The following is a 19,391-nucleotide window of genomic DNA, read 5'->3' on the forward strand; positions in this document are numbered from 1 at the left end:
AATGTTTGATCTCTACTTACAAAAACCTCCTTCTGTGCTAATGCCTGCATATTTTCAGTTCATAAAACATTAATTTGGAAGCAGAGCAGGAAGAAAAAGCAAACATTCCTCATTGTCAGATGTTGTTGGCCTATCCATGCCCAGAGAAAGGCTGCTTTAAGCCTCAAAAAGAGACAGAAGCTGGGCATAGTGATGTGTGCCTGTAGTTTTAGCTACTCAGGAGGCTGAGGTGGGAGAACTGATGTAGCCTAGCAGTTAGAGACGAGCCTGGGCAACATAGCAAGACCCTGTCTCTAAAAAATATGAAGAAAAAGACAGAATTTTTCTGAACTCAAAGAAATTCAGCAGTAGGGTTTGAGACTTCTTATATATTTCAGATTAAATACTTAGACTGGCAATTAATTTGGGATAATAATTTACCTAATTTTTATTTTGCTTTATTATTCAATACTGAGTTTATGCAGTTAAATGCTAAATGTCCCAACTGCTTAACCAAATATTATGTCTATCCTCAGCATTTCTAAGAGTAATTTTCCTTCTAAGCAAGCATAACACCATTATAAATCTAGTCTCAGAACAGGATCAGCCTTTTGCTAATTTCAATAGGCCTTTTACCTCAGAAGATATTTTTCATCCAAAGTTATTTTCCATGACAGAAAGATTTGTCCTGATAATACCTGATAGCATTACCCTAATACCTTACTCATTAAATTCAAAATTCAACATTACATAGTTTTTCCTTATGGTCCATCAAGTGAGGATGCTAAAGGCATGGGTTGAGATTCAAGAAATCTGGCATCTAAAAAAATTGACCTAGATATTCTGAACTTTCCCTTAAGCTTTCAGGCTGCAGTTTTATCATCTATAAACGAGAAAAGAGGCCTCTCATGTCACTGCTTCCAGTTCAAGTAAGTGTTCCTATGATTTTATTATTCTAAATGCTAGAGGACCTTCTCACAAAACAATCTGCCCTGAAACACAGACCACCAAGGACAATGTCGTGAGATTACAGAGTATTTGCAATAATGATGTGATCAGGAAATATCACATTCTATTGTTATGACAGTCAAATGTAAATCATGAGCATGTGAAGTTAAATGCTGTAAATATTTACATGGTCTGCAGTTTAAGCTGACTCCATCTATGACAATGTATAAGTTTTCTAAAGCCTTTTATAACTTATCTGCTTATTGCCTCCCAGGGACTACCACATGCAGTAGAAGCTGTGGCTCTCTGGAGGGCATGCTTCAGAACCATCAGAAGCACTTTCTCAGAGTCACCAACTCCAGACTCAGAATTTCCCAGATGGGACCACGCATATGACAATTATGGTCATTGTGATACGCACCCCAGTTAAAAACCAGGGGCACCAGTTTTACAAAAAGTTAAACATATGCCTACCATGTAATCCCAATTATTCTACTCCTAGGTATTTACCCAAGAGAAATGAAAGCACATGTCCATGCAAAAACTTGATTCACTCTTATTCATAGCACCTTTATCAGTAATACACCCAAACTGGAAACAATCCACATGTCCATTAGCACATGAATAGGTAAACAAATTATAGTATATCCATACAATGGAATACTATTCAGCAGTGAAAAGAACTGAACTGTTGATATGTGCAACAACATGGTTCCATTTCAAAATAATTATGCTGAGTAAACGAAGCCAGACGCCAAATTTTACAGTATAAAAATTCATTTCTACAAAATTCTAGAAAATGAAAACTAGTCTACAGTGACAGAAAAGAGATGAGTGGTTGCCTGGAGCATAAGGGATGGTAGAAGTAGGGAGGGGCATGAGGAAACTTTCATGGTGATGAATATTTCATTTATAATGGTGATGGTTTCACAGGTGTACAAAAAGTTCAGATTTTACTAAATTGTATACATTAAATAGGTGTGTTTTTTGTGTATAAATTACACCTCAATAAAGCCAAAAAAAAATCATAGACCCAATAGAAAGTTCATGAGTTTTGGAATAACAAAAATCTGGCATAAAAGCTGTGACGTATTCTAGATATTAGCTGTGTAACTTTGGGAAAATTAACCTCTTCGAGCCTTTGATCTCTTTATTTGCCAAAAAGCAACAATAAGGGATCCATCTGGCAATTAAATAAGTCACCAATTATGCCAGTTAGAACTGTGGTGAAGATGATGCTAGATAACATAAATGAAAATACTCCACATTGCCTGGAAGATGGTGCTCACACGATAAGAGGTATTATTTGCTAGTATCTTTACCTTGATCACATCTTGCTCCCTTCCATCCAGGGCTGCAGTAACAGGTCCCGGTGATATGGTCGCAGGTGGAGTTGTTCAGACAGTCACATAACTGGCGACAGCCGTAGCCATATGTTCCTGCAGGGCACTCTAGAGAAGGAAAGTCAAATGTAGCTTTGCAGCCTTGGGAATCTGGAGCAAGGCCATCTCTGACTGCAAGCCTTGCACATCTCTAGATGAATCCTTTCAGGGGATTCCTGTTCAGGCTGACTTGTAACCCCCAGAGTGTCCCAGAACTGGACAGCATTCCCGGAATCACGAGCACTCACAGTCCAGGTTGCACAGGGTTAGAGACAGGGCTGCTCAACATTAGAGCTCCTGAGACTGTCAGCTGCTACATCTCTGTAGAAGCTCCACCTCTATGATATATGGAGAGTCTGTGAAATTCTCATGAAACAGATGAAGATAATCACTAAGGGCAATTTGAGATAAGTCTACCAGGCAAAACTATGGGCTGGAAGAGGCCTATACTGAAAAGTATAAACTGAAATATGTTCTCGAGAACATAAATACTTTACTGTAGGCTCAGGGACCTTCGTAAATGCACATTCCCAACAGAATTAGCCAGGAATAGAAGAGGCAGACAACAAATTTTGTTGATTTTCTAGGTAAGAGCCTCATTTGCTATGGAATTGTTCAAACTCTGGATTTGCAGGTTGACGTATTATAGACAAAAAGAATGGGATTCTTATGATATGGTCTTAATAAGAATTAGTCATGAATTTCAAAGAATAGCGTAAGCATGTTAAATCTAAAAATCTTCATGACAAAATATTGATGCTTTTCATAAAGTGAGCAGCAGGGGGCAATGTGCTATTATTATTAGAATTCTCTGTCAAACACAGGGTTTCTGTTTACAAATAATCATTGAGAGAAGTCTCCAAAATAGGGACACTTTAATTTGCTGTTGAGAGTAATCACAGAAGCACTTAAGAGATTTTTATTTAACAAGACCCTAACCAGTCATCTGTCATTCATGTAAAATTTTGAGCCTCTTCTGGTTTCCATGCATATGCTTAGACATTTATACACAGACACACAATATTTGTATGCACAAAAGAGGTGTGTATGCAACCCTGACACTCAGTCAGGATCTGTTTCATGACTCATTGAAACATTGATGCAAAACTAAAATTGGGTTGTCTCTGTCTTGAGCTGATTCCTGGATGTCCCTTTTGCTATATTTGCTAGAAAGAGGATATGCAAAAATACCCTAGGGTTTAGCATGTAATAATGAAGCAACCAGGTTCAAAACAGCTCTGTGAGGTGCCAGTGGAGTGGAATGGGGAGGGATGCTTTATTGCCAGAGTCCTGCTATCCTGATCAACCTTTCCAGGCCACACTGCTCCGGTGGCCATAAGCTTGGCAGAACCTTCCCAAGAGTACAAACTAGTGAGCAGAAATTGCTCTTTACCTTTTCCTGCTTAAAAGGTTTTATCATAATAAAGTGGGTCCAATATAGCCCTAAGCCTTTATTTATTTATTTATTTATTTATTTATTTATTTATTTATTCTTTTTTTTGAGACAGAGTCTTTCTCTGTCACCAGGTGCCAGGCTGGAGTGCGGTGGCGTGAACTAGGCTCAATGCAACCTCCGCCTCCCGGGCTCAAGCAATTCTCCTTCCTCAGCCTCCCAAGTAGCTGGGACTACAGGCATGTGCCACCACACCCAGCTAATTATTGTATTTTTAGTAGAGATGGGGTTTCACCATGTTGGCCAGGATGGTCTCAATCTCCTGACCACGTGATCCTCCCACCTCAGCCTCCCAAAATGCTGGGATTACAGGCAAGCCCTTATTTATTTATCATAGATACTGAATGAAAGTCACAGAGGAAAAGAATAATGAGGAATTATTATTGTGTATTGAAAAACTCAATTTTATTAAGACTAATGTTCTTATAAGTTTGTGAGCAGATGCATAGATAGTGGGGTGGAAATTAAAAAATAAGGATGAGTAATTCCAACAACATATGGGGACTTAAAAAATTTAAGGCAGTATGTTGTCTTGAAGGTTGTTAAGACTAAGATGAGAAATTGTTAATGCAAGCAGTATAAAAGTACTATTTAGAGAAGGTTGTGGAAAGGGTGGCAATGTTTGCGTGGATTTGTTCCCTCCTCAGCAACAGGGGTTGGTCCTGGGCCACCAGCATTCCTCCCTACCGAATGTACTGTCCTCCAGTGTGAGACCTGGGTCCCGCCTCTGCCATGAAGAAAGCTCAGCTGCCTTTTTTAAAGCTCTGAGCAGCCACATTCCAAAAGTAAGAAGGAGAGGAAGGGAGAGCCCCAAAGAACAGAATGGAAAACTTGAATTCTGTCTTCGTTCTTGTAATCACACCTCCTCCACCCAGAGCGCTGAGTAGCCAGCAATGATCCCAGGGAGGCTGGACCTCTGGGAGGGGAAGTTAATAGTGCTGAGAAGTAACCAGCCATCAGCTCAAACAACCTAAGAGTGGTGAATTCTGCCTTAACCTTTCCAGGCATCTAGGAAATTTGATTCCAGAGGAAAAAAAATACTCCCTCGTGATGTCATGCTCTCATACTTACTCTGCTCACAGTGCCGTCCCATGAACCCAGTGCGGCAAGTACACTGCCCAGAGATGTGGTCGCAGTCAGCTCCGTTTTGACATTGACATATCAGCGCACAGTCTTTTCCATAAAACCCCAGAGGACATCCTGTGGGAGAAGGGAGGACATCAGGAGTCAAGAGGCTGATGAAGAGAAACATCTGGAGGCTCGTGCCTCCAACTTATTTGTGTTTCAACTCGAAGGACACTGAGCCATCAGTGAATACAGTGAATAGTACATATCTCAGCTTGCCACAAGAGCTTTTTTGAAGTCCCAAGATGAGCCTCTTGCAAGGAGGTTGTCATTCATAAGTAGAAGGCAAAAGAGTTCCATTCCTGTCAGTGTAACCATCACTGGTACCCCTGGAGGCAAGACTAGTGCCTTCTAACAAAACGTCCCTTCGACCCTGGAAGAATAGGACATTTCCTTTCATTCTTTCACATTACTACTTGAACTAAAATTCCAATGGGCTGAGACGGGTACTCTATGTTAAAATTACCTGTATGATTTTATTTGTAGTACAGGATGTCTCTGTTGTTGCTACTAGCCTTGTCCACTATCTCTGTTATTAACTTAGATAAGATCAACTTCCCTAAAGCGGTATACTAGAAGGCTTACCTTAAAAAATAACTATACTTTACAGGTGCTTTGTAAAAAGCAATATGCCTTCACCCTGCTGCATAATTTCCAATGCTTAGACCGGCGGGTTTCTTGAGCTAAAGACACCTAAAAATTCAGTTGGCTTACACAGGCTGGCAGCTGCCCTGCAAGAGTGCCTTGGGGATCTCTGGCACGATGAAAGCTTCAATACAGGCTGATTCAGTGGTTGTTTCCAAATATTACATACGCTTTTCATTTTCCCATTTTCTTATGAGACTTTCAGGAAGCAGAGGCAGTGCCGAGATGCCAGTTCTCACTGATGACCCTCTGCTGTCATACATTTATTTAGCACCTACCTACTCTGTGCCAGATTCTTTTCATTAATTCTCTTGTTTAATCTTTACAGCAGCCCAGAAATTCAGGGATGAATATTCCCATCCTGTAGACAGGAACTAAGCCCCAAGTACCCTAAGTCACACAGCTGGCAACTGGCAGAATGGCAGGGCCATGATTCAAATGCAGGGAGGTCTGGCTCCAGACCCCAGGTTGTTCCCACTATATCATGTTACTTGCACTTAAAAAAGGGTTCTCCGAAGCAGGTTCTAATTTTAGAATTATAAATAATATCTTACAAGTACCTTTCTCTAAGAAGTGAAACAATATTTATAGATATATGATCTCTGCAGAATATACTTGGACCAGCCTTCTTCCTTACCAATTATCCTTTTCAAATTTTGGTTCAAGGTCTACATTCTCACTTAGAAAGTTTTGAAAGACTGTTTCAGCTTTTTCTTCAATTATGTACTCTAATTAGTATTAGATAAGAATTGCTCAATTTTGGACCCATCTTTCCTCCTCAGCTTCTTGCTATTATTTTAAATTATCTGCTATTATTAATACTTAATTATAACACATGCCTTCCTGTCTTGTCTCCTTTTTTCAACCGAAGGTAAGAGGGCAGAGAATCATCTTCCTTCCCCAATGATGCTCAGCTTTGGAGTACTTAGCACATTATATCCTATCACACTAAAAGCCTCATGGAAGAAAAAAATCGTCAGGATGCTGTGAGATACGAAGTGGAGAAAAGAACTAGAGCAGTGGCTCTCAAAGTGTGGCCCCAAGCTGGCATTACTACCAGTTGACAAAAATGGTAATTCTCAGGTCCCAGCCCAGACCCACTGCTTCTGACTCTCTGGGGATGGGACCAGCTTCTGCATTTGTTGGGTCCTCCAGGTGATTCTGAAGCTTGCTACAGTTTGAAAACGACAGAACTCCATCTTTTCCAAGAGCTCACATTAAATCAGGCAGTGAGGCTTGTTGTCTTCACTACCTTTCTAATCTTTATACTTATCCTAACTTTTGTGCTGTTAAAATAAATGATTGAGCATTTGATCCATATAAATATGGTTTAGTTAAAGGAGAGAAGAGAAAGAAACTGTACACCGTCACAGCATTGCTCCACCTCAGTGTCCTAATGGAACCTAGAGACAGAATACTTGGAATGTAGTAGCTCTCAATCACTTAGAGAAATTTAGATGTCTAGAGGTCATTAAGAGAGTGAAGTACGCCAACCTCAGGGACCCTTGGAGAGCTCCAGTCAAGCATGTGGAGGTTGAGGTTATTTCCTCCTTGGATGAGTCTCCCCTTGGTGAGCCTCAGAAGGCTTGTCACTTACTCTGAGTGCAGTAGAGCCCCGTCCAGCCAGGAGTACATTTACATTCCCCATCATAGGCACTGCAGAAAGCTCCATTGTGGCAATTGCACGTGTGGATGCAGTTTGGGCCCCAGTGGGCAGGTGGACATGCTGAAATTACAGGTGTGGAGAAGTCCATCAGAGTTCTGAGGCCAATACCAAGTAGGGAGAATTCCATCCAACCCTACAGATCTCCCTGCATGTGAGAGGTTAGCAGTGCACGTCAGGACTAAGAAAGCATGCTGCTCTGAATTCTGCACTAAATCCCAGATGGCCTCCAAGCTCAACAACAACGACTGTCATTACTGACATACATATTCATTTACAACTGCACACTGAGGTGGCTGGGATAAAATCACCTCAAGTTTACAGATTCAGTTACTAAACAAACACTCATTCAGCACCTATTATGTACCCAACACTGTTCCAGGCACAAAGGAGAAAGCAGAGGATAAGACAAAGTCCAAACCATCCACTGGAAGTTTATATTTTGGTAGCAGAGGCAGGCAAACCAACCAACCAACAAAATGAAAAATCGGTGGTGGCAAGTACTATGAAAATAACATAAGGAAGATAAGGAAGACAATCATTTTGGGAGCTACTCCTTTGAGGAAGGCCTGTCTGAGGAGAGGACATTGGAGCAGAGATAAGGTGTGAAAAATGACTTTACTCAAGAGAGGTTAAAGGACCCAAGGCCATGTAGCTCATGCTTACAAATTCTAAATCCTGCACTCTTCAGTCTGCTCTAGACTTGACACTTTAGGCTCCTGTCAAATATTGAGGTTCTGGCTGAGTGCGATGGCTCACACCTGTAATCCCAGCACTTTGGGAGGCTGAGGCAGGTGGATCACCTGAGGTTGGGAGTTCAAGACAAGCCTGACCAGCATGGAGAAAGCCCATTTCTAATAAATACAAAATTAGCCAGGTGTGGCAGTGCATGCCTGTAATCCCAGATACTTGGGAGGCTGAGGCAGGAGAATTGCTTGAACCTGCTAGGTAGAGGTTGCAGTGAGCTGAGATTGTGCCACTACACTCCAGTCTGGGCAATAAGAGCGAAACTCCATCTCAAATATATATATATAGAGGTTTCCAGTGGCATGTAAAAATTGGTTTACTTGTAAAAACTCTTAATTGGAAGATGCAGAAAATAACACAACTAAATCATTAGGGGTCACTGCCAATTAAAGAGCCATCAGAAAATCAGATAAAATATCTGTGAAATAACATAAGATCATGGGGTAAAATAATTTCATTAACAAAAAATACTTTTTATTCATATTAATACTTCAGGAACATAATTGCATAAAAGGAGGACTGCCTATAATTTCTATATGTCTATCCAGTAGGGAATGTGGACCAATAAAGACAATCAATAATACATATGAAATAATTTTTAAAATGAAAAAAATTCTTCCAGAATTGCGTGCACCATTTTTGTCTAAGAGCAAGGGGAAAATACCAGGTGACAGTTGAGGTCTCGAGTGAACATCAGAACAGATTTTCTAAGTACAACACCCTCATTTCACAGATGAAGAAACTGAGGCCCACAAAACGTTAATAGTGACTCTAACAAGGTCACACAGATTAATAATAATATTTGTTATTTGTTAGACAAAACCAGCTTCTCTCTTTTAAAGCCACAGCAAGACTCAGTGAAAACTATTGAAGCATCTAGCCCATTTGATGCTCAGTGAAGCACTCTTTACCTAAAGCAACCCATTCCTTAGATGATACTTAACCAGCTTTTGTAAACCCATTTATGTCCATGATATATTTTTCTGAAGTAACCCACTGCCATTAGGCTGTTCTCCCTATATTTGTTATGATCATAGAATGGGAATATGGATTACTCAACTTAATATTTCTAAAAGGTAAATGTAGAGATAGGGCTTTAAAAAATCATTTTCCCAAGAACACCTGCCCCTTTAAATGTACGCCTTTAAGTTTTCAAAGTCTCTGTTTTCACCATGAAGGACTTTGCTCTCTTTAGACAGGCTCACAATCAGCCAAGAAGAAATATTAAGATGATTCTGTAGAGTTCATAAGGGAATCAATGAAATCAATGATCCCCAGGAGAAGCAAAGGCTCTTGCCAAATAAATCAGCTTCCTGTGGAGTGATTAAGGGAGGAGGCAACACTATAGTCTCCATTCATAGTTGTGTTTCTATTTCTGTTCCTTTCAGCACATTCCTCCTCCAAATGAGGAAGGGAAGAACTTCCAAAATAAAGACTACTTTTTAAAGGAACAGTATAAATCAATCATTTTATGACAATGATATTGGATCTTTTACTCTTCTCAAATCCTGTTTTTTGGTATGTATTTATCAATCTTTCCATATGCCCAACCCTTAGTCAGAGGCCTTGCAACACATGTAGAGTTAAACAGACTGATTTCTTCTCAATGATGCCCACAGAATGGGTGAACACATATCAAATAACACTTCTTTTACTAAGGAGCTACTCTTCTGAGATTTATTAGCTCTGCTCCCTTATTCCTAGAAATGGGACACAGCCTGGGCTACTTATGGAAAAAATTAACATTCAGAAAAAAATCTTCCAGCAAAAAACATATTGCTTATCAATGAATATTTGCAGGTTGATTGTAACTGTGAAGTTTGAATTAAATCATCAATAAAGCACCATGTAAAATGACTGGACACAGTCATTCTCTCATTTCTCTATGTGCATCATGGAGGAATTCAATATAAAGTGAGAGTGTTTCATAAAATTTATAATGAATGAAACCAGATTACCCCATACATATGCTATTCCTTGGTCAAAAGTTGAATACTTTTAGAAGTTGCACTGACCCTTTCAAAACATTCATGAATGACTCATAGTCAATGTCATTTTTTTCATGACATGCATACTCTAAGAGTCATCTATATAGTCCCATATAGAGTCACACAACTCCTGTCTGAAATCCAGTGGTGTGGAAGGCACTTGAGAGAAGCCAAGGTGAAGGTAAGCATATTAGGTGGGCAGTCAATTAGGATCCCAATAGGTTTCTAAGGCTCACGTCATTTAACTCCATTTCTTTCTTTCTCTGTATTTATTTCAATGGATGATGAATCACTGAAAAGTGGGTAAGCAAAATGTTACATATTTAGGTTCTTTCCAATGCATTATTTGGATTTAAATGTAGGACCACTGCATAAAGCTCTTAATGGAAAAAAAAAAGCATGTGTAGAATGTGTCTTATAGTTAGTCATATATTCTTTCTTGATTATATGAAAACACTCATACTTCAATCCTAAAGAATCTTAAAAAAAAAAAAAAAGAATGATTGATTAGTTGTTCTCAAATGAGACTTACGTTGAGAGCAGTCACTGCCGATCCAACCCGGGTAACACTGACACGATCTGTCAATGGGGTTACAGGTTCCATTGTTGGTGCAGGTACAAATTCCTGCACAGTTTTTCCCAAATCTGCCACTGGGACACACTGCAAATAAGCTATAGGTCAGTAACTCCCAATCACAACCTGCCTCACAGAATCTTAGAATCTTAGCACAGGAAATGACTTTAAAGGTCACAGGCCCAGCTGCTCATTTGGTAGCTATCTCTGCTCAACAGCATCCCTCATCCTGAATGGGCTCATTTTTACAAATCCATGAAGCCAAAGACTCTCATGTAGGTATCACAGACCGGGAGACGTTATTGCACTTCTAGAAATCTGACTTCAAGACTTCTTGCTCTGGGAGTCAAAAATCCTTCCTCATATTGATTTTTTATAGGAGAGCGTGTCCAGCTAAAACTGAAGAGTAGCACAACTCAGGGAATAAAAAGGTTTTGCTGGAGTGGAAAACCAGCTTTTCCAAAGCTCGAAGTCCTATCTGAGAAGCTGCAGATACAGCACCATAGATGGTATTCCTAGCAGACAGCTGAAAACATGGCCTTCAGGAAGACCAAGGGGAGGCCTGAGGACAGACTCTCCGGGGCGCTCATCACCACCCAGCTGTCCCAGATGCTTCGTGCTTTACCTTCATTGCAGAGGGCGCCTGTGAAGCCAGGCAAGCAGTCACACAGGCCGGAGATGTGGTGGCAGGGCCCGCTGCTGTGAACACACTGTGGGCATGTCTGGCTGCAGCGATGCCCATAAAAACCGGGGGAGCAGACTGAAAATAGAAGGGAAATTGGCAGTTATCTTTCTGAGATGCAGTTATCTTTCTCTCGCATTCCACATGGGGATCTAGTTAAAGTTTTATAGGTTAAAAAACAAAATCTTAAAGAAAAGTAGAAAAGATACTGAGAATTTTCCAAGTAGAAAACAGGAACAATGAAGGAACAAAGGAACCCTTTAATGAGGAAAAGAAGCCACTGAACTCTGAATTTCTTGAGGGAAGTAAATGTCTTAGTCTTCTTTATTTTCCCATTTAAGGCCCCAATTAGCTCAAGGCTTGGCGTAAAGCAGGGGCTCAAGGAATTTTCATTGAATAAATAAAGAGATAAAAAAATTCTGAAATACTAATAAGTCTCAAATAAGTACTCTTAAACCATTTGTTAATCTTTTATTCTTTAAGAGTCGTTACCGACAATAAATAGATCGACAGTCAAAATTTGAAGATTTTGCCACCTCAAAATGGTCCAGGTTAATGACTGTCATTGAAAGTGTTTAAGCAAAATGCTACATACTTAGGTTCTTGCCAAGATATTATTCAGACTTAAATATAAGATAACTGTGCAGAATTATTATGGGGAAAAAGGCAATTTTAAAAATTAGAATAGTGTAACATAATTAGTGACATATTCTTTTTTTGATTGAAATTACCTAAAGATTTGGTAAAATCTTATTGATCCTTCTCTAACTTAAAAGTCTTGAGAACCAATGTCAACAGCCTCCTTTTTTAACTCTGCAATTCCATTTTCCCCATAGCACTGATTTTAAGACTTACTAGCAGGATAAATGATTTGCCTCAAGGTTTGGCTGATGTTGACGTCTGGTAATTGAGGTAAGGCCAATGCCAAATTGCTGAATAAAATATTTACAGGTCAATGAATTTCTAGAACACCATTTGCAAGCTTTCGGGAAGGATGAAGGAATATATCCTGATGGTTGTGCCAATGAGGCAATGAAGTAATTACCGAGAAGAAATGGTTAAATCCCCATCTGTTAGGTTAGTTCTGAAGGCTGGAAAGAATGAAGCTCTTAGAGAAGTGCTTTCAAGTAGTTCTGCAAAGGACAAGTAAGTATTACACTCTCTTCTGCCTTCAAGTCCAACAGGACATCACTATAAACTTAGAGGTGGAACAGAGATCAGTATTCTGTACATGGTACCCAGGGACGGGAAGGTGGAAATTACTGCCTAATGAGACACTTACTCCTCTGACAAGTGGTGCCTCGGAAGCCTGGTGCACACTCGCAGATGCCATCGTCAGGGGAGCATGAAGCCCCATTTTTACAGTAGCAGGGCAGGGAGCAGTTGGGGCCCCAGCGTCCCTCAGCACACACGCTATCACAGTGGACACCTGAAACAATGCACATGGGGCAAGGCTGAGTGAGAGGCAGTGTGGAGCTTCTGCAGTTGCTAATTCCAAGATGAGGACTAAGTTCACAGTATTAAACCTGAGGATCAAGAGCAGCAATGAGTAGAGAGTTATCATCTTATAAATATCAATACACAGTATCATCATAATGTTAAAATAATACCCAGAATGATTTTCTATGGAGTCATGAAGAAGGAATAACACACCTTTGTTATATTGACTTTTCTTCTTCAGGGTAAAGGAGCAAAGCGAAAGACCAAGGGCTCTGTCTATTGAAAGTAAAATTTATCAAAAATACAATATCTTTTAGCCCTAAGTGACTTCCTCCTCCTCCCATTCTTTGTTTTCACAGAGAAATAAACTGTAAAAGGATAAGGCAATGCAGTTACATAAAATGTTTTACATAAAGAAAACCCTCCCCTAGATTAAAAAAATAAACATCTTAAAATAACTTGATGGTGCATTGTGCAGAACAGAAAGATGTGCTGACATGTGCCACCAAATTCCTCCTGAAAAATCAAGTTTTACTTTGGAGAGATATTGGCAGAATATCACAACCAACATTATTTGTAGCTATGGATTATTATGAAACTGTATGTAGGTGTTTAACTCTCATTTTAAACACTGAGAAACTAGAATTAATAAACAAATGCCAAAAGTAAACAAAGGAAAGCCAAGGTTGCAAAACTAAAACTACATTTTATTTCCGATAAATAAAAGTCTCCTCTGTATATTAGTATTGGAAATACAATAAGGGCCTCTTTCTTGCCAGAATTTCTCACAACTCAAAGAAATCCTCTTCACATTGAAAGGCAATAAGTTATAATTAGTAGTGAACTGGCAGTTGCCAGCCTCAGACCAAATGAAAACACATTAAGAGCAAGCACGCACACCCTCCAGGATTCCAGAATACTAACGATCACCCAGCACCACGATGCTGAGACTGTCATGTCTTGTGTTATAATTTTGGCTTCTGAAATGATCAAGCAAAAAGTCACCACAGTCTCAACCTTAACATGGAAGCAATCCCAAACTATAACATGAATGTTGCTAATTGGTATGCCATTTCTGGTGAACAGTAATTCTCCACTTTTTATGGCTCCTGGTTGTTTTTTTTTTTTCCTTCTGAAAGTCTCCGGCATGGTAAAGGCCATTAAGTAGGCAAGAAAGCACGCAGACCTCATTGTGTCTAGCTGGAACCAACAATAGACTTTTATTTCAGTCTGGGCCATGGGCTGAAGAAAGGAGACCAGGTCTCTTGTTCATAAATCCAATTGGGGTTTAAATGTTTCCCATTGAATAAAGTATGAAATTTGGGCCTACGATGTTGGTTTTTTTCTTGCAATCATGAATATATTATCATTTTTTTTCTTTCAAATCTCTTTTGAAAAACTGAGATGAAATTGCAAACTCTGCCTTCCCAAAATGTGACACATCAGCCACAGATCCTACCTGGAATTTTTATCCACACCTACACTGGGCAGAAGCATCAAGCATATTAAGCAGTAAATCACTTCAAAATGAGGCTGCAACCCTAAATTTTGTTTTGTGAATTTAAAAGAAAGTACCAACAAGGGTAACCTGCTGAAGACTTCATTCTCAGTTCAAATTCAGGTCCTAGACATTGACTGTGAGCCAAAACTACTGCTTAACAACGGCCAAGATGGGGACACCTGCTTATTACAGAAACTCAGACAACCAACCCAGGGCATTTTGATGTGGAGCCATCGAGGCAAATCCCAATGAACATTTTGAAGAAGTGTAAGCTGAGTAATTATCTGGTTAATCTGACTGATCATCATCCTGAAAAATTAGTACTGATTTTTTATGCTTTTTTTGTTATGGTGGGAACTAGGGGAAGAGGGAAGATTTAGCCATTTATGATGACTTAGTTCAACTACTTGCCAGATCACTACTTCAAATTACACTTAATAAATTCAGTTAAGATAGAAGGGAGTACACTTAAGGTCAAAAGTATATGCTACTTTTTTATATTATAGGTTATCATGATTTATGTATTGCTTAGCACATTCTCAATCAGAGCATGTTAAGAAAAATGACTACAGGCCAGATGGGCAAATCTGAATAAAGAGATCCTTTCTTTCATAACTGATTCCTCGTCCCTTAAGAGGTTTGTTCAGCTGATTAGCCTAGCCATCAGTCATAATCAACTATATCCCCGTAATGTTCTTATCAGTAACAAGGCTCACCCTGTATCAAGAAGATCCACTGCAGAGATAAGCTTGTTTCAAGTGATTTACCCATTATTTCATGTCCAGAGAACTATAGCAAATTCTATAGATAATTGATCAAACCTTCTGTAACCAATCATATAAGCATCTTTCAACAGACCCAAGCTTACTTGAAAATAACTTTTCTTGTAGGATTGCAAGAAAATCTATCATTTGAATATAAATTATAAAAATTCTATTACAAATCCCCTCTTAAAATTCAAGCCCTTTTATTTTACTCTATCATTGGTAAAAAATGAGTCAGCATTTTGCAGAGATGCCTAATCTATGTGAAGATAAATATCAAGTATGTCTCAGCTAGGGGACAATTCCAGGAGAAGGTATGGAGTTGTCTTTCTTCCTCTTGCTGCACCCTCTTTTCCTACTTCTGCTTCTCTCCTTCTGGTCCTCTGTGTCCTCCTGGTTATTTTTCCCTTCATCTTACAGTCAGAAATAGACAAGATACATTTATTATTGCTGAGTCGTACCTTCTCTGGAGAATATTGATATTTTAAGAGAGCACAAATTCTAAGAGCCTAAGAAATAAATATTCTAATTGTGGAATTTTAAGCAGTAAGTATCACAAAGAGAGTGTTGGGTAGGTGTTTCTCTAAGTCGCACCTTATATATGTAACTGCTGAAGTGATTCCCTGCAATGAAACATTCTCCAGGATGAAGTGTTGTAAGTTTTGCTTTAACCACAATTTCTGGCTCTGTGTGTGTGTACGTGTGTATTATTTATGTTTATCTGCTCGGTTTTTTTTTTCCAACTTTGCTTGAGTCCTGTAAGACATCTTTTTGTTTCCTTGTTTGTCAAAGGTACAAAAGGAAACCCAACTCAACAAACATTCAAGGGATCTGGCCAGCTACTGGCTTGCTGGTGAGAAGTTTTCTTAGAAATGTAACTCTTGCCGGGCTTGGTGGCTCACACCTGTAATCTCAGCACCTTGGGAGGCCAAAGCAGGCAGATCACAAGGTCAAGAGATCAAGACCATCCCTGCCAACATAGTGAACCCCGTCTCTACTAAAATACAAAAATTAGCTGGGCGTGGTGGTGTGTGCCTGTAGTCCCAGCTACTCAGGAGTCTGAGGCAGGAGAATTGCTTGAACTGGGAAGGTATAGGTTGCAGTGAGCAGAGGTCAAGCTACTGCACCCCAGCCTGGCTCCTGGCAACAGAGCAAGACTCTTTCTCAAAAAAAAAAAAAAAAAAAAAAGTAACTCCAAGGTGGTAATGACCACAGAATAGGCACACCCTTCTCTGCCTGGGATCATGATCAGGAAAGGAGGTAGCATATGAAGGGGGAAGAGGACTGTAGGCTAAAGGAACAGTGGCTGCAAGACTCAAGACTCACAGGCCGGAAGAAGTGTCTTTCCTTCGGGAATTGCAAGTGTTGGGTACAGCTGAAACTCAGGGGCTGAGGAGAGCAGGTGAGGCATCTGGGCAGCCAAGCAGTGGCCACGTTGAGTTGAGCCAAGAGCGCCATGCTATGGAGTGGAAACCTCCCCCCGGTGTTAACAGGGACCAAATGAACAATTTTAAGAAGGAAGGGGCATAACTAAATTTGTGCTTCATCAGAGGGCAGAACATTGCCTGAAGATGTTGTGCCTGGGAAGAAAGAAAACTTGTCAGGTGCTCTTTTACCTGGGGAAACCCCATTTGGGGTTCCTCAAGTAAAAAAAAATTATTAAAGTGACAAGGCATGAAACTAAGTCAACGTTAGCTGAGACGCAAGGGAAGATGAATTCTGGAGAGTTATAGAAGAAAATCCACATGCAGACTCCCCTCCAATAGTCCACCAAAGGTAATTAATTTCGGCAGCTCCCTGATGGAGAGACATTGCCTGTTTTTGCACACCATAGCACCTAGTACATGGGAGGTATTAAATAAATATTTGTTGAATAAATTGATAAGCATAGTTCCTCTTTCCTACGTGATATTCAGGACCACTTTCCAATGGATGAAGCAACCACATCATTCTATGCTTCCCCAAATAAGTCTTCACTCAAACCAGGAAGCCCAAGATATTCATAGTTTGTGCACGAAAAATGGTGACCCTTCCCTGCTAAGGGTGTGGAGATGTCTGCCTTGTTTATTTTTGAGCAGATATATGTTTGGGGGCTCAGGTCTGTGTTTTTAAATGTAAGCCCCGATTATTAGGCCATGAAAGAATTATGTGACATCTTAAGGAAATTCCTTTGGAAGTTTTAGCAAAAAACAGATGAAAACTTTAATATTACAGGAAATAACTTCCTAAAACATGGGGAAGAAGAGGGAAAATGAGAAGGAGGTAGGTTTAAATCTGCAGCCATCTCTGGTTCAACGGGAGCATTTTTTTCTGATAAATGTTCTAATGCTGATAAGGAGATTTGTAAGGGACTGTTTTTGCCAGGACTGAGGACAAAGAGCTCTTTGATAGCCTTCACAAGTTGCTAGGCAATGGCTGAATGATCGTGATAAACTTCAGCTAAGCAGCTCTAAAGAAATGTTCGTGCAATTAATGCCTGATGCATTATGCCAGCAGCCTCAATGTGAAATCAGCATTCACTGGGCATTTGTGATTGCATGAATGCAGTAAATAAATCATCTGGGGTGTCATTCTTTCCCCTCTCATAGATGTAACCCCAAATCCTTGTCGTACTTAATTGCTTATATTTCTTATGCTAGTATTCCAATATTTGGAGCGTTAGTGAATGAAGGAAATGATTTTGATTCAATGTCTTGTTCCTGGGCAACAAGCTATTAAACATATATTAGAACAAAGCGAGATACTTGTTAATAATAATTGGACTTAGTAATTATAAGACGGAGGAACTACAGTATTTAGTCACAACACTTCTGCTTTTCTAATCCTTTGACCGACAAAGCAGTGGCATAGTGTAGTGTGGTGTAGTATAGAGAAGTTATTCACTGGTATATCCATCTCTGTCGACAGAGTGGCTGTCCTGATGCAATGTGAGCTTCTGCAGGATGGGAGTTGTCATCATTCATCTCCGTGTTCCAGCACCCAAGCATTATGGTTACAGAGAACCTGGAGACACTCAACAAATGGCTGTTAAACCAAATCTCTCTATTTGGATACTACAGATTTTAAAGATCAATAAAAAAGAATCTGCTTTATATAGATCAACCAAGTTGAAAAAAGTCCTGATAAGTCATATAAATCAGAGATGTTTGCCTTTGCAATTGCAAGACAAAAAAAAAAAAAATACCAGAGACCATGTCCTGCCTTGAACTGAGATAGAAGCAAGCAGAAAGGATTGCTAGGCAGATCTTGGAGTTCTGGCTTTTTCTATAGCCTTTTTTTGGCAGGGGGGTCGGGGGGGGATGATCACCTCCCTCCACCCTCACGACAGGGGCCCAGCCTTCTGCTTTTATATGATCCCCTCCCTCAAGACCAAATAGATAGACAGATACCTATAAACCTGCAGACACACTCTCCACCCCTCAGTACCCAAAAGGGTCAGATGGTGAGTCATTTGTACTTGTGGCTGATTGGGTGCAGGCATGTTAATTAAACTCGTTTGACTAAAGTTATTACCTCCAACTAGAATTTGCACTTATATGTCACTGGACAAAGGAAGGTAGGTCTCCCCTTATTTAATAATTTGGGCATCCCTTAGCTGCATGAGACATCACTTTGGGACAGATTAGTCTCTGAAGGAGCAGTTCACTCACTCAGCTGGTCAACCTTGGTATTTGGAAAAACATGGAAGGGAGAGCTTTCCTTGTGGAGAGAGGCTGAGGCCACTGTAGGCCTAGTTCTTGCTGGGAAGAGTGGAGAAGTGGGCTCTTCTCATCAACTTGCCCACAGGGCTCCTCCTTCCAATTCCACCCTTCCTGGCTGGCCTCAGATGAGCGCCCCCACCTCTCCTCTTTTTCTCCTTTCCCATCCCCTTACAATTACACCATGCTTTGCTAGTCTCATCTGTTGCTCAAGACCCCTAGAGTTTGATTGAGTGTCCTATTCTCTTTATCTGTTTAGCATTTAACTTTTTCCTTCTGGTATAAACACATCCTTAAACCTCCTCTTCTCATTTTCCACTGATTATGTGGTTTCCGTCAAAGAAATGGACCCCAGATCCGAAGCTCTTCAATAACTAGAGTAATAAGATACAGCAGATGCCACTATGCAGATCAGTAACTGCCACTGCCTGCCTGGGCCATCAGGGCAGACAGGGACACCAGGTAAGGTTTTGCAAGTTGTGCACTATACAAGAGCCCCTGGCCACGGAACTAAGTTGGGGCAGAAATCCAGCTTGCACTTCATGTGCCAAGGAGTACCTCCTGAGGGATTTCCAAATTGTTTCCAAATTTGTGTCAAAGGTGCTTTAGGGATGGGTAGAGGCTCCATACTCTTCCTCCTCCTCAGCCACTTTCCAAATTCTCATTTAGTAGGTGTGAGGTGGGGACTGGGAATATGCATGTGCAAAGAGTTCCCAGGTGATAGTGATCTTAGCCAGGGCTGGGAACGAGGCTGGAGACCACACATGTTCCCAGTCAGCTGGAATGCAATCTTGATTAGCTG

General features: G+C 40.2%; 1 protein-coding gene across 4 annotated transcripts in view; it reads right to left on the minus strand.

Moving 5' to 3' along the window:
- The window catches only part of MEGF10 (multiple EGF like domains 10), a 170,759-nt gene that overhangs the window by 14,863 nt on the left and 136,505 nt on the right, over positions 1–19,391 (minus strand). For all 4 annotated transcript variants that reach the window (XM_008991595.4, XM_035290965.3, XM_054251993.2 and 1 more), the window contains exons 14-19: positions 12,469–12,615; positions 11,130–11,264; positions 10,463–10,591; positions 7,130–7,258; positions 4,834–4,962; positions 2,250–2,378 (exon numbers count right to left, since the gene is read on the minus strand). In XM_008991595.4, coding sequence (XP_008989843.4) covers positions 2,250–2,378; positions 4,834–4,962; positions 7,130–7,258; positions 10,463–10,591; positions 11,130–11,264; positions 12,469–12,615 — 798 coding nt within the window. The remainder of the gene's footprint in view (positions 1–2,249; positions 2,379–4,833; positions 4,963–7,129; positions 7,259–10,462; positions 10,592–11,129; positions 11,265–12,468; positions 12,616–19,391) is intronic.

Source organism: Callithrix jacchus, chromosome 2 (genome assembly GCF_049354715.1).
Source record: "Callithrix jacchus isolate 240 chromosome 2, calJac240_pri, whole genome shotgun sequence".
NCBI classification, from domain to species: Eukaryota; Metazoa; Chordata; class Mammalia; order Primates; family Cebidae; genus Callithrix; species Callithrix jacchus.